Source organism: Balearica regulorum, chromosome 7 (genome assembly GCF_011004875.1).
Source record: "Balearica regulorum gibbericeps isolate bBalReg1 chromosome 7, bBalReg1.pri, whole genome shotgun sequence".
NCBI lineage: Eukaryota > Metazoa > Chordata > Aves > Gruiformes > Gruidae > Balearica > Balearica regulorum.
In genome coordinates, this window is record NC_046190.1 from 23,726,823 (window position 1) to 23,743,176 (window position 16,354).

The 16,354-nt window shown below is 43.6% G+C and overlaps 1 protein-coding gene across 18 annotated transcripts in view; it reads right to left on the minus strand.

Annotated features, from left to right (window-relative positions):
• The window catches only part of CAMK2G (calcium/calmodulin dependent protein kinase II gamma), a 122,285-nt gene that overhangs the window by 50,922 nt on the left and 55,009 nt on the right, over positions 1-16,354 (minus strand). For all 18 annotated transcript variants that reach the window (XR_012836373.1, XM_075758589.1, XM_075758579.1 and 15 more), the window contains exons 4-5: positions 1,583-1,637; positions 949-1,014 (exon numbers count right to left, since the gene is read on the minus strand). Coding sequence is in view for 17 of the 18 variants with exons in the window: in XM_075758589.1 (XP_075614704.1) it covers positions 949-1,014; positions 1,583-1,637 (121 nt within the window). In the remaining variant the exon portion in view is untranslated. The remainder of the gene's footprint in view (positions 1-948; positions 1,015-1,582; positions 1,638-16,354) is intronic.

Genomic DNA, 16,354 nt, shown 5'->3' on the forward strand with positions numbered 1-16,354 from the left:
CTCACCCTGCGGCAGCACCCACTACTCCCTTCTTACCCCTCTCCTCTCACAGCTCCCCTAATTCCTGCTCCAGCAAGGGTTACGATGGGATACGAACACGGGTGCAGAATAAGCAGGGGTGCAACGTCACCATCGGGCCACCCCCAGGCCCTGCTAAAGCAGAACAGGAGCAGCCTAATCCCAGCTTTGATTCCAAATGCTGCATGCCCAGCAGACAGACAGGTCAGAGAACACCCTCAGCTACTGCTGCACACATCACCCACCCTGCATAGACAGCAAAGGGACAAGCACAGCCCACTTCAGTAAGCTCACGCATGGGAGAGAGGGGACACGCTCAGAAAAAGAAGGGCATAAAACTAAATTTTTTTAGTAGTAAAATATAAAAGGTTTCTTTCACATATTGTACCTTTTCTCGCTGTGTCAACCAGCTCACAGTCAGAGAGGGCTTCCACAGAAACATAGCCTTCAAAGGCCCCTCTCCCCCCTGCCCCATAAACTGTTACCTAGACACAGGCAAACTGAATGGGCCTGCCCAACGGCAATGGCACATCACGGGAGCCCCTACGAGGAGAAGGCAGAGGCCAAGCAGGCAGTGCTCTCACAGCCACAGGATGGCTTTTTCCTACGTTTGCTTGCTAAGGACACACTATCTTTGCCCACCAGAAAGGTCAGGCAGACAAAGCCGCTAGCAACGGGTCTCCCAGCACAGAGCACAGCATCTGCAAGTGGCAAAGACAGCGGTGTCTGCAAGCGGCAAGGGCTAGAGCTGCGGTGAGTCAGGCTGACTGGTGACAATAGTTTATGCTAATAACAGAAAGAGGAATTTTTTTTTCCAGACAGGGAGCAAGAGTGTCAGAACAAAGTCATGCACAGAACAGCAGTTGGGAAACTCATTCCACTTGCCAACACACGTGGCACATACACAGAAAGGTCTGGAAACAGTCTTACCTGGCATCTGCTTCACTGTAATATTCTCTGGCAACAATATCCTCAAAGAGCTCCCCACCAGTAACCCTGGAGTGCAAAAGAACAAGGGAGGTTACTCAGCCCGCGCACATCTAGCTCAAGGCTGCACGGGACGTACATGGCCACTCAGCTGGGCCCTTTCCCATGGTCTGCTGGGCACCTGTGGCACAGGGGAGCCAGGGCAGAGCTCCAGCACCATGGCACCAGCACTGGTACATCCATGTGTACCCCTCGGACTGCCATTTCAACAGCAGTGTACAGGACACTGTTGACACACTGGGCACGAATTGCCCATGCATCTCTACAGAGCTTAGTATATGCTAAGCTTGGGCAGAACACCCCTCCAGGCTGCCTCAGAGACAAAAGTCAAACAGCCTCCCTATACAGGATAGCCATCCTTTGCCATCCCACGCTTACACCTGCTGCCAGGAGCCTTCCTGGTCCATCCCCTACCATACAGTCAATGGATTTTGTCAAATAGGCCAGAGGTATTTACATGTCTCAGAAGAGAAAAGGAGAACTATATTAATACAGGTGCTTTTTATTCCACTCTCAGTCAACCATCCACGTGCCTGTATCACTGGTGAAGCATCAAAGCCAAAAGAAAGACACTTACAGATCAAAGACGAGGTAATGGAAACCTTCTTCTGAAATACTGTCATGGAGCCGCACTGCAAAAACATAATCAAGAAACGGAGATTTACAGAGCATGTAGCAAATATGACACTTCACAAATCGAACCCATGCACACAGCCAAGTTCTCCCTCAACCCAATCACTCTATTAATTCCCCATGCCCTTTGCTTTGTGTGCTCACTTAGTGACCTATTTCCTTCCGTTATCTCAAAGGAACAGATGGGTGTCCTTCACATACACCCACCCCTCCCCAGTGTCAAAACAAACTCTAAATATCTTTGACCTCCTGCTTGTTCTCCTTCTCTAACGCTTCAGTACCCTCCATTCACATCTGCCTGCTTTCCTCCATGTTCACATTTTGCCATTTCTCCCCACCCATTCTTATTTCCCAGAAGAAACCCTTTTTAAAATCTCCAAACAAGCCCTCAACCCCAAAATTAACTTCTGATCCCACCTGCACATCAGTGCTGTTGATCTCCCTTCTGCCTTTCATCTGTAAAGCTCCATGAAGTTCCCTGTTTTTACTTCCTTTTCCTCACTTCATTCTGACTTACACCCCAAATCCTTACCCAAAATTCAGAGCCAGTTTCTTGTCTCATTTTTTCTGACCTGTTGCCACAGACCTATCTGATCACATTCCCCTTCTCAAAATTCCATCCTCCTTCAGCTTCCTTACATATCTCCCCCTAGTTCTGCTCCTACTGCTTAAATTAATCTTCATCTTTTCCCTTTCCTTGTCACCTTTAACCTGCAGGACTGGAAGTGCCCACTATCACCACTATTACCAGAATACCCCTGGTATTCTGGGGTCGCTGGGGCTCCATCCTCCTTTTCCCATGTTACACATGGGCAATAACTATTGTATCTATGCAGCCAGCACAGTGCCACTTCCTCCCGTCTGAATCAAAATCTCAATTTCTTTGATGTTTCTTGGATACCTACGCACTAATTCTAACCCAAGAGAAGAAACTAAGCCCTTAATTTCATATTGCCACCTACCCCCTACTTTTTGCTTTTCTCCCCTGCTGGAAAACTTCACTATTTCCCCTGCCAGAGTCATGAGCTAGCAATCTTATTTGACTCAATTCCTAAACCTTCACACCCTGACTAGGATGAGCTGTCTTCTTCACATGACTATCTACCGTCTTTCCCTATTTCCCAACTAGAGCAACCAGCTGAGACTAGACTGGGTCTCCGTCACTGCAACACCTTGTAATCAAGTACTGACCAAAGTTACATTACTGTTCTCATCCCTACAAGAAAAATCTCATTATCCTGCTCTGTCACTTTAATGGTACCTTTGTCTCCCTCCCCTGGCTTCCATTCTCTTCCACATAAAATACAGGTGACCTGTCCTGACTTTTCCCAACATCATGATTTTCTCTCTGCCAGTATCAAGAGGTCAGTTTGCACCTCTTACTGGCGCATGACGTCAGCTACCATCGCTGTCTTGGGAATGTTTCAAACTAGCACTTGGCACATGCTCCTACTTCATATGGAACAGCTTTTGCAAGTGTTCTCAATGCTCTCCCTCTAATCCTCCTTGCAACTCTCCTTTGCTAAGGCACCCTTCCACATGCATGCAAACACACAAAATTGAGAGCAGCACAGATGTGCACAAACCGCTGCCAGTACCTCTCCTAAAAGGATTCATTATTTCTGTATTCTTTCTGCCTGTATCTTCCTGTATTTTTCCTGCCTTTATCTACAAGCTCTCTGGGCTGGTCCCTTGACCAATTTCCTTTCCTCAGCTTTTCTATGCATCTGAATACAGCGGTTTGGGAGGAGTACTCCAGCCAGCATAATGCTGCAAACAAGCAAGTACAGTTAGAATACCAGTACAGCAGGTGTTTCAGCCACAACATGCTGTTCCTACAGCATGAAAACAGAAGTGCATCACCTTTAAAAACTATGTTCCTCAAATCATTCACTGAAAAAAAAAAAAGCTTCCAAGCAAGTTTAGTTAGCTTTGTAATAACTTCAATACAATACAACTTGTGTTTACAAGAAAACTTCCCTCCTGAGCATTTGGCAGAAACCAGAGATGGCATTACAAAAAGCAAGCAAGAAGAAGGGTATTTCCTAGGAGAAAGATTGCCATTTAAGATTGGAAACAAGACGGGAAGTGGCTGAAACAGACACTTGGATTCTCAGTGCAAGGCAGTTTTCACTCCATTGCACAAGACTATTTGAGATGAATGCAGGAGACAGGCACATGAACAAGAGCTGAGGTCCAGGACATGGGCAAAAGTCTGTGAAGGGACCTTCTGAAGAGGGAACAGATGGAGAAACTTCAAGGAAAGCTAAATGTGCTAATTAGGTCTTGTCTGGTGACGCTTGGTGTGCATGAAAAAGCATTCTCCTTCCTCTGGCACCTGAAAGGTCATCGAAGCACTGCAAGAAACACCAAGCAGAGAGGAGAGCAGCACAAATGAAATCGTGACAGAGGAGGAACACAGCCACCAGCAGGCTAAGAGCAATGGCCATGAAAAGGGAACAGCAAACACATATGCAGGTAGAAGTGAGAAATAATGAACGGTAAGCTTCGACACAAAGATGTAGGCAGCAAATTACATCAGAAAATAAAACATAAATGAGCTGATTGCTACTATTTCTTTGTCCTGAGGAAAGCAATTTTGAAAAGGGAAGGAAATAGCAATTCAGCTGGCAGAGGCAGCAGAAAGAGCCCTCAAGGACAGTAAAACACTATTTGCGTCCTTAGGTGAGGAACCATGACAGGAGGACAGAGACAGTTCATAAATACTGACGTGGAACATAACCCTAGGGCTGCATAGCAAAAGAAGGCCTTGGAGGCAGGACGCAGGTCATTAACTTAACAAGGGAGCTGCTTCCTTGCGACGGCTCAGAGCCATGCTGGAACAAAATCTGCCCAGGATTTAATCTGCTGAGTTAACAGAGCTCAGGAAGTAATGGTAGAACAGCCAAACCCAGAAAAGCTACAGCAAAGATGACAGCGGGCCCCACCACCCTGTACGGGAATAATTAGCAACAGCTCAAAACATTAGGCTTAAAGTGTGGAGGGGGGCAGCAACGAGGGGAGTCAAAAAAGGATTAAGAAAAGTCTGAATACACCAGAACTCTTGTGACTTTCAATCCCAACCCACACCTACTTCACACCGATCCTGATGGGAAGAAACAAAAGCAATACCCAGTAGCAGAACAGCAAGAGCACCCAGTGCCCTTTCACCCTAATGCTTTGCTTACCTACCCTCCTGCAGAGCCACAAGAGCCTTCCTGACCAGCAAGGATACTGCAATCAGCAGCTCTGGTGCCATAGTTCACTTGCTGACACACAAGTTAAATGTTTTGTTTTCTAATACAGTGCTAATTACTAGGAACTATCAGCTTAAAAACATGATCTGCCTTTCCCAAAACCATTCAGCCAGCCCATGAAATGGCATATACTCAGAAGTAACTCCACCACCTTTAGCTCATGTCAAGGATAAAAGCATTTTAAAAGTTTCTTGGCCTCCTCTCCACTTTGGTTCATAATATCCACATTGTGTTAACATTCATCAAAGATACACAACATCAGATACCATTTGATACCTCCACCTTCCACAGCATAGAGCTGTCTTTGCTTAAAGATGTCCTATGCGAGTCCCCTCCACCTGAAGGTAGGACACAGGTTCCCAAAAGGCCAGTTCCAAGAGTGGGTAACAGGAACCTGAGTACTGGGCTGTCCTCTGTTTCGGACATTTTCCCATGAAAAGGAGATCCTATTTGTTCCACAGGTTGCTGGTCCCAACACACCATCTAACATCTCTATTGCTACCACAAGTTCAGCTTCAACCAAGCAGTTGATCCAAGCCTACACAGGCTGCCCACACCTGTGTAATCTGTTGACACGAAAGGGTGAAAAATAGAATCATGTGTAGATGTTGGAAGGTAAAGGATTCCCAAAAACTTGCTATCTATGATAAGAAAATGGAGAATTAAAAATATTCATCCAGTTAACCTTTTCTTCAAAAATATTCGGTCGGCGCAATCCCAAGCACAACTATAGGCTGGGCGAGGAATGGATTGAAAGCAGCCCTGAGGAGAAGGACTTGGGGGTGTTGATTGATGAGAAGCTCAACATGACCCAGCAGTGTGTACTTGCAGCCCAGAAAGCCAACCATGTCCTGGGCTGCATCAACAGAAGTGTGACCAGCAGGTCGAGGGAAGTGATCCTGCCCCTCTACTCTGCTCTTGTGAGACCCCACCTGGAGTACTGCATCCAGCTCTGGGGGCCCCAGTACAGGAGAGACATGGAGCTGTTGGAGTGAGTCCAGAGGAAGACCACGAAGCTGATCGGAGGGATGGAGCACCTCTCCTATGAGGACAGGCTGAGAGAGCTGGGATTGTTCAGCCTGGAGAAAAGGCGGCTCTGGGGAGATCTAATTGCGACTTACCAGTACCTGACGGGGCCTACAGGAAAGATGGGGAGGGACTGTTTATCAGGGAGTGTAGTGACAGGACAAGGGGTAATGGGTTTAAGCTGAAGGAGGGTCGATTTGGATTAGATGTTAGAAATTCTTTACTGTGAGGGTGGTGAGGCACTGGAACAGGTTGCCCAGAGAGGTTGTGGATGCCCCATCCCTGGAAGTGTTCAAGGCCAGGTTGGATGGGGCTTTGGGCAACATGGTCTAGTGGAGGGTGTCCCTGCCCACAGCAGGGGGATTGGAACTAGATGATCTTTAAGGTCCCTTCCAACCCAAACCATTCTATGATTCTATTACAGAACCCTGGGTTTTTTTTTTATTCTTCTCAGGGGAGCAATGACATCTATGTCTAGTGCAGCAGGCTAGACAAACACATACATCACAAAGAGTCTCAAGTCACAGCAACAGGGAAGTTGCACAACAGAAAAAAAAGGGTCTTCCAAAAGACAACCAAAGAGTCCAGTGCTTGCCAAGGAACCTGATCTCACTCTATTCACCAGAAGATGAGGTAGATTATTCCTATTAATTGATTCTGTTGCCCAGAAGCAGCGAATCAAACCATATTTCTTTCCCAACACTCTTAGCACAGGGATTCTTACAGACATGGGAAAACAGTCCCTGCCAAAACAACGCAGTCAGGCTCACCTGATGACTGTTCCCATGTCAAAGGTCTCTGATGGATGAAAGAGCACTTACTACAATGGTTAGCAAGAACAGACAAGGAGAGGGGAGTAAGAAAGAAAACAGAAGTCAGACAACAAGGCACTAAACCAGTTACAGGAGGTGGCGAAAGATTTTACCCAAAGTTTTAGTCAAAGCACAGAAAAAAGTCCCATCCAGACAAAGAACAGAGGGCTCAGAGTTCACAAACACATCTAATTTTCTAAGACTCAAGTCTTACAGATAACTTCAGAAATAATAAATAAAACCCCACAGCACTAGTAAGCAATGCCAGAATAAATGCTATCCAAAAGAGCAGAATCAGTTACAGACTGTTAGGTAGAAACATCTTCTGCAGCAATACCAGATGGTCGGTCAGCAGAAAGTGTGTATCATCGCTTGGACGATACATCCAAGAAGCACATAGATTCTGGGAAAGACAAGCAGTGGTTTCAATACAGCATTTTGATGAAACAATGTTTTCAGAAATACTCAAAAAAAAGTCTAACTTTCCTCATATATAGTCCTGAATCTGGTACTGCAGTGGTACTCCAACAAGGATAATGAGACTGCTACCTAGAACTGTCCCTCCAGTTTTAAATGCACACCTGTAACTCTGCACAGTTGAAGAGCTGCGATGCATCACTACACACAAGGCACAACCCAGCTAACTGGTTTAAGCATCCTTTTCTTACCTCAGCCTCCTCTCCAGCCTCATCCTATGTAAACTGCTTTTAACTGTACAGGAAGCATCTCCCACAAAGCTGGCCTTTTGGAAAAACAATTAACAACAGAAAAACAGTGAGACCAAACCACTCTCTCTCCCCAAAAACTCAGATCTTCAGCACTGCCTGATGCAAGTTATTATTATTTTCTGTCTCGCGTGGGTGTGTGTATCAGGTTTGAGGCCCTAATGCAATTCAGAGCATTCGCAAAGAGCCTGATACCACAGTGAGTGGCTCAGGGGGACGTGCTGCGGTTACTGAACCTAACAACAGCTGGGTACCAGGAGTTCAAGCACTTTCTAAGAACGTGTGCTGTGAATATTACTTTTCTCTGCTACCTTCAGAGTCTTGCTGGAAATCTTGCCTCAGGAACAAAACTTCAAGCTGATACTTCAAAGTGTTTCAAAATCCTCATGCACGTAGAGTTATTATTTTAAAAAGAAATTATATTAATAAGCTATGATATTAACTACAGTAAATTAAGTATTTTAGTGAGAAACAGTAATACATTAACAGTCATGCCACGTGGTTTGCATTCCCTGCCTGAATAAAGTGACCCTGTACAGGCAGCCACAGCTCTCTGATGTTTGAGCGTGATACGAAGCAACTGAGCATAAGAGGAAAATATCCTGCATAACAAACTGTACTGGCCTAACAACCAATGCAAATTGCCACTGAGTCACGCAAAGCAAGACTCTGTGAATGCAAAAGTTGAAACGAATCATGAAGAAATCAGAAAAAGCTTTCAATTTTTGTAAAAGTCCACCTGAACTACAGGAACACAAAAAAAACATTGAAAAGAAACAGGCATCTCATTTTTAAAGTCATATGTAAAAGGCCAATTGATATTGGGGTTACAAACACAGATTATGCCTAGCCTAGATTTCACCCACATCTTCCTTTCACTCTGCCCAGTGTGCTGAATATTATCTTTTCACTCTAATGTCAAGCATAACAGGCTTGGAGCATTTATGCCTGCCACATAAGCCCCAGGATGAACATTCCCCTGTATCCCACGTCCGCAGCAAACAGTGGAGCAGGGCTGCCCAGGGGCTCAGCCCATGGCTGGGGCAGGCAGGCTCTTCTAATACAGGGTGGTTTCTGGCAACCTGCTGCAAGTAAATCTCTGCAAGCAAAGTAGGTACCAAAGTCATAGCAAAAGGCAAGTACATAATCAGAAAAAAAATTTCACAGGACAATTCCCAGTATCTTCACTTTGTAATTACTCATCTCTGCTTAGGAAAATGTAACATAGGCTGAAATATACTTGCTCCTACATACCAATGGTCTTTGTCCTTAGGGACAGTGTTCAAGCTACAGAGTAGCATAATCTTGTCTGCTAAATCTAGGTTCACTGGTGTTCCTAAGAGTAAAGCATTTGGATATTATGGGAATGTAAAGGACACTATTAGCCAAATACCTCTGCATTAACACACGTCGTGTGCTGTCATTATATTATATTTGGGGCTCCCAAATTAAGTTGCCAGTGTTGCAGTACCTGCAGCAGAGCCAATACAAGGCAACAGAGATTTCTGGTTGTCTCCTGGGTCGCTGTAATCTCAATGCAGTAAGTCTTTCACACAGCCTTAGTAGTGCACACTCAAAAATGCTCTGGGATCTTCTGGGCTGAACAATGCTATTTAAAGGTCAGCCACTCACTAGAAACAGCCACAGCTTCGCTTCTCAGCAGTTTCCAGTCGACATTTGCCTGTACAGTGGAGAAAGGGAGGAGGTGGGAGATGCCACAGGGGGCATATTTCAAGAGACAGTGCAAGCCAGAAGAAGCAGAATAAAATTGGGAGGCTAAAACCTGCCTGATGCCCTCTTCCAAAGATATTCTCCAACGTGCCAGGAGATGCTGAAACTATAGATACAAATACACACGGCCTGACAGACTGCAAACTGAGCACTATCGTCCGTGGCAGGACAAGTGAACTGACGCAGATGGCTACCACCCACTCTCTGCTTCCCCAGCTGCTCACCAGCCTGGGCAGCCAAGACAGGAATTGTCCCACCACCTCTGAGCCTGGCTGTGAGCCAGGATGCTTCCCGCGCCCTTCGCATCACTCAGGATGCCTGTCCCACGAGGAGCCACCACCGACCTGTGACTGCCTGTGAGCTGGGTGCTCAGCTCCCACCCCAGCTGTTTCTCTAATTACATTAAACACACAGAATTCAGCTGCAGCTGCTCAGGCTGCTTCCAAAAGGACTCTCCTTTTAATTAAAAAATTGCTATTAAAAACCATTAAATTGTGTAATGCAAATAATCCTCTAGAAATCATCCGTCCCAGCAGCTAATGACCAGCTTTGTTAGAGCAGCAACTAACAGCAGCAGGACAGTTAGCTAACAGGACATAGCATGCTGCTGCTAACCAGTCCCTTAGGAACAAGGACTTTCCCTCCTCCTCCCTCCAAATCTGACACAGAGAGGTTACAGTATGCTGGATATACACCAGCTTGCTGTAAACTCCCCAAGCCCATAGCATTTCAAACCAAATGCAGTTTTAAAGCTTTGGAAAATGGAAGAGAAGGTAGCCTTGTTAACACTGCTCCAATTCAGGCAGAACCGAGCTCCTACAGGCTCTGCAAGGAGAGACAAGGAACAGTCCTAAGGGAGTACGAGAAGGCACACACGCACACAGGGGTGGGTTCCCCCCCAGCATAGTTCTCACTGTAACCTTTTTAACACTCCAGTCCTAAAAAAATGAGGTTAAAACAGTGCCCTTTCTGCCACACACGGTGCCAGGTCAGGGGAAATTCCCTTAAGCACAGAAATTCACAGCCTAGAAGGAAGCTGTAGAGAGAAGAGTATCCTTCCTGTTAAGAAACTAGTACTTCTGCAGAGGTAAAAAGCAAAAGTGGAAAGAAAAAAAAAAAAAACAACACAAAGTATTTTTTATTTTTTTAAAAAAAACACATTTCAGTGCCACCTAAATGTTGTTTTTCCTTTGATTTTGCAATGTCTGTATTGAAAGACTGAAGTTAGGCACATGATACATAACACTTAGTATGCCCTACTTAAACATTATATGAGCCAAAAGAGTGCATTAGTAGGAATATTTCCTACTCTCCTGATAACAGTATAATCATGACCATCCAGAATTGTTATTAATAATTTCCGGTTATCCACATACCAGATAAGCAAAGTGCTTTTGATAACCACTAGTATCACATGAGAGCTTTTTCTAAAAAAAAAAAAAAAAAAAAAACCTGACCAAAATAATAAATTAACTTTATTGGTATCTCAAAGAAAATACACAGAGAACATCCACTTTATTAGAATTAATAAAGACAAAGGCCATGACAAATTTTAGGGGTCTCACACAGGCTCTGCAACTTTGCTACACGCATTTCTGCCATCAGGGACAAATCAACCTTTGGTGCTGCAAAGCAGTGCTCCTGCCCATGCAGGCAGGTGTTCTGCCTGACACCTTCCACCTTGCTGTATTAACCTGATTTTCTTGCACTGCCCAGGACAGTCACGAAACCTTGTGACAAAGGCGAGCTCTGCTCAAAAGGCAGGTTGTCACTTGCATGATTTCAGAGTGCAGCTGTCCCTCTGTTCTGTTTGGTGCTCAGACGGGGGAACCCCAAAAGTGGCTCCTTCCATTTCCTCTATGCTATTCCAACTAGAAAGGGAGAAGAAAAAACCTTAGGTGAATCCTTCTCCAACTTCTGCAGTACCTTTGAGTTTGCTGGGCCAGACTGAGTCTGGCCATAATCCCACTATTTATTTTTTAAGAGATTGTTTGCATACAGATAAATCTCACAGCTAAATAGATGAATGATGCAATCCGAATACCTTTCTAGCACCGACCACAAAGACACACAGAATAAATATATCTCCTGGCAAGGAAGAAAATGCCATTGCCACTCCACTGCCAAATTGAGGGGGATTATGGAGAAACATTTCTCTTAAACTACAGGAAAAGCTACAGGAAGAGGCAGCAGAAAAAGGAAAAAACAGGAAGAGGTAAACAATAGTTAGTGAAAGAAGTAACAAAGAAGAACAGGAATGAGAAATAAAAAGCTGGACTGCCTGGGGTTTTGGGGAGCCTCCTCTCAGCCAGACATACATGGGCACTCTCCTAATCTGCACTAGCAGTGCAGGACTGGAAGCAATGAATGGTAACTTGCAGCTCAAAGGCTCAAATTTTCCAACAGGATGGCATATTGCTGATATTCTATTTGAGGCTTTTTTGAATGTTTGGTGGGGTTTTTTATCTGGGTTTTTTTTTGGGGGGGGGGGGGGGAGAGGAAGAGGAGAGCATGTTAAAGACATAAGGCCAAGAACATCATCATTTGACCTCTTAGGAGGCACAGCAACTCGCTGTTCTCTCAGGCAGCCCCATGCACTTCCAAGGAAAAGCTGCTCAGTAACTGAGAAAGCCGTAAAGCACAACTCTTGCTATAAAGTCTCTTCTCCCCCCAACCCCACACCATCCCCTCTTTACATCACTGTCACCTAAGAAAAGGAGCAGTCCCCCAGAAATAGAAATCACAGGGCAGCAGCTCTAAACAGGGGGCCAGGCGTGGGAGCATCCCACTTGGAAATCACTGAGCTTCCATAGGGCAGCAAGTGTGGCCAAACCACTGGAGAATCCTCAGCATTTTAACTATTCTTTGCACATAACACCCTTTCTGTCCCAATTGCAAAGGCAGTCTGGATGTCTGCAGCCAAATGAAAACAAGGAAATCTGCTGTTTACAGCAAAACACAGCCTACGTTTTTGTCTTGTTCACTAAGGAAGCAATTCATATCTCTTGTTAAGGAAAAGGTGATAGGAAAACATTCCAAGTGGCAGCAGCAGGGAAAAAGTGAGGGCCTGCTCATCAAGAGTAGTATCGCAAAATAAATGAGTGAACCTTAAGTTGTGGCTGATACCACTAAGACAACAAACCCAGTATTAGGTCTGCAGACACGATGAATGCATCCCGTTTCCCACCCAGGTTAGTTATGAGTGTTGTGGGATTCTCCAGCTGCGCTGCACACAGAAGCACAGCATCCTTCTCAGTCCTTGCAGCAATTTGCACCTTGATTGTAACCATCATTTAAGGGCACACAAACTATAGGCCTTTTTTATACACATCCATCAAAATCACTCCCACAAGACAGAGGCGCTAGGAGGACAGACCACTTGTCAAAGGAAATAAAACTGAACCGGGTCAAAAGAAATTCCTCTAATTCTCAGATTTATATATCATTTTCTCCTCATTTTAAATACGGACATGTCCAAAATTGTGGTTTATGCTGAGAGAAGCCAAGAGATAGAAGTTAAAATAAAAAGAATTCAAGTGCAAGTATATTTTGGAGAAAAAGTCAGAAGTAGGAAAAACCTGAAAAAGCAATAATTCTGATAGATGCTGAGGACAGCATTTCCCTACTGCTATAAATTCCCTCAAAGAAATTAACTCTGAAGCAGTTCAGCAACGGATATGAAGGCAGAAATAAGAAACAGAATTTGGCTCTGGCTCTTGGGCTACTACCAGCTTCTCTTAAAACACGTATTTTTATTATTCTAGACCTAAGTGCATGCAGTTCTTCACAGCATATGCTGCCATGAGCTGAGACACAATAACTGACCTGAAGCGCTCAGTTTGAAATATGAACAAAAGATATTCAAGAACTACTTTTGTACAGTTGGGTTAAAAATATCTAAGAAAGTGTACAGATCATCTGGTGACAGATCCAAAGAGGAGGAACATATTTAGAGTGACGTAACAAAATTTAGAAGGAGAAGGGCAACACCTAACACCACAGTGGACAAAATCCATGCACAGAGCAGACTTCGTGGTACACTGGACAAGCCACAATTCTACTCTTGTAGGAGAACACAGGAATGCTAGAGAAGAGTTTTCAAAACTATGAATGAGGATTTTTATCAAATTTTGCATCATTATTGCTTTGGGAGTCCTAGGAAAGGAAAGGTCATGTTCAACTGTGCTGAACTTCACATCTGCACTGAACAAGCCTGCAGGAGGATACTGGGGTTGGGTTCCTAACTCTGTCACTGTTCTAATATTTGATGGGTAGCAGGAAGCATGGGAAAAAACTGAATTCTCTACAAGAGGATCCCTATGTAGTGAATGAATTACAGGACTTAAAAATCAAATACACAGACTGATTGAAATTAAGTTTACAACTAAGCAGAAGACCAAAAGAGCTGTTCCAGTAAGCAAGAGTCAATACTCACACTAAGTTTAGCTCTACAACAAACAGAAAGCAATGGCGAATTTTATTTTATCTTGGCCATTGCACAAGCTTCAGTGGCACAATCAAGAAAGCGTCTGCAAATGAAAGGTCAGGGCTATGAGCATGCTTACAGAAACCCGCTTCTTTCCTGCAAAGCAGGGACAGCAAGGGAGGAGAGAGCCATATCATTCTCTTCCACGTGTTCCCAAATACATCCATGTCAACTGCCCATAAGATTTATAGATAAGTCAATCACTGGAACAGTAAGTTGTTCAAGAAGTGGAATTCCCCATAGAGCCGTGACTCTTGCCAACTTCCACAGGCATTTTATCTGCTTACAGACAGTGTGGTTTTAATGATGTTGCCTTCTGCCTCTCTAACACTCCCATATCCTCAGTAATGGGTACATGTTTTTTGCCTTTAAAACAGGATGGAGGAACAGATCACTGATTGGTCTCCATCCAATTTTGCTGTATTTGGTGAGTATGGCTGACAAATGGCTTCTCTGGACCAGAATGCAAAATACACTAGAAAGTTGTCAGGAGAAAACAAAATTAAAAAATGTCACGAGTTAGGGAAAGAAGTCCTTCCTCTACTGAACTAAAGTCTGAGGTGACCAGCTATAATGGCACATTCAAATGGATGGTTCGCAATGAGAACATGGTACATACCAGGAGTCGGAAATCAGAAAATTGCCTCAAGTCAACTTTCTGCTGTCCAGACAAAAAATGTTACTGCAACACTAAGCTTCTGGAAGGATTACTCCACTGTGATTACCTTGGCCATAATGTGCATCTAAAGACAAGCAAAACACCCAATTACAGAGCAATAGCCTATAATTAGGGCTGAGATTTCACGAAGGCATGTTAGGATAACTCAGAAAATGGTCATTTCACAACAAGCAACAGCAGGGAAATACCACCATTATTTTGTACCTAGAGTAACCTTTATTTTATTGGACTAGCAGCATTATGGTCAGTGTGTTGCAGTCCAGAATCTCCATAGCAGACTCAACCATCTTGCAACAAATGGATAACAACCACAAATTCAACAATAGGTTTGCTTATGTCCTGTGTACAGGCGGGAGGGAAAAGCAGACCACCTCACAGAGTCCTAATTTTCAATCCTCTGCCCCAGACTCACTAGAGGCTCAGGTCACTGTAGAAGAGCAGGACATGCCACAACACAGTTTGCAACAAAGACAGTAACAGAAAAACTTAATGGGGAAATGAAAGCAAGTGCAAAATCTGCAGAATTCTTCAGGACTGGTGCAGTGTTAATAGCATAGCTCACACTGAGGCAACACACCAAGTATTCATCCAGAAGAGTTTACAACATAGAATGGCAGTAACTAGGTGATTACTAATTACACATTTCAAAGAAAAAAAAAACTTCTGCTATATCAGAACAACATGTTTCCCTTCTATGACAACGTAACAAGTCCAAGGAATATGGAAGCAGCAATGCGTGTAGCATCTGGACTTCAGCAAGGCTTCTGACAGCATCTTACGTACTATTTCCATAAGCAATTTAGAAAAAAATAGTCTATTCAGAACTAGCTTACAATGGTGTATACAACTCACTGAAAAAACATACTCAAAATCAATCACTGTTAAACTGGAACAATATACCAAATGATATCTTCAACAGTTTATCCAGAGTTCAACAGTATTCAACAGTGTTATTACTTATCTACATGATGCAATACATGGCATTGTTATTAAAAATCACATTATGGGAGGGGGAGTTGCAACCCTATTATACTGTCATAAGATAAATCACAATGGTCTTAACTCTGGGGGGGAACCCACAGAGTGGATTTCTTCCTATTTGTTTTAATAAAGACAAATTTAACATACACTTGTATAGATGAGGAATCCTCATCTATACAAGATGGAAAAATTATTTATTGACGCAAGTTCTGCAGAAACTAATCTGGAGCAATAATGTGTCAGAAAACAAATGTGCATCAACAATATATTTAAACGGCAAGTTTCACAGGATGATGTACAAAACAAAAGTATCTTTGGTAGGACAGGTGAAGTAATTCTTCCCCCTCTAGTCAGCACTGACATGGCCTTAGTTAGAATCTAATGTCCAGTTTTGGGCATCACATTTCTAGAAAGATATGAAGCAACTGGAGAGAGTCCAGGAAATGAAAAGAAAAAAAAAAAGACAAAAAAAGACTGGAGGTCTAGAAAACATGACGTATGAGAAAAGATTGAAAGAACTGGGTTTGTTTAGTCTGAAGAAAAAGACTAAAAAGAGACATGATAACAGTCTTCAAATATGTAAAAGATTGTTACAAGAAAGAAAAACTACTTTCCACATATACTCTGGACAGAACTAGAAACAACAAGCTAAGATAGCAGCAAAGTATGTTTTTTCTAATGTCTAACTGACAGAAAAATTAAACATTTGAAAGATTGCCACTAGGGGCTGTGGAAGCATTAAAGGTTTTCAAGGACAAACATGCCTGGGACCAGCCAGGTATAAAAGGTAAGGACTGCTGAATGGACCGTATGACCTCCCGAGGTCTTACTCAACACACTTTGATTCTGTGTCGTAGGCATAAAACTTAATTCCTTTATTGCTATTTGTGACCACCCGTTGAGTTTAGAATGACTAGTCTCTTTATCTTAAAAAAAACCCTGTTCTAGGAAGACAAGAAATGCTCTGTAGAAAATGCAAGAACGACTGGCATTCCCCCAGAACTGTCTTTTCCAAACCA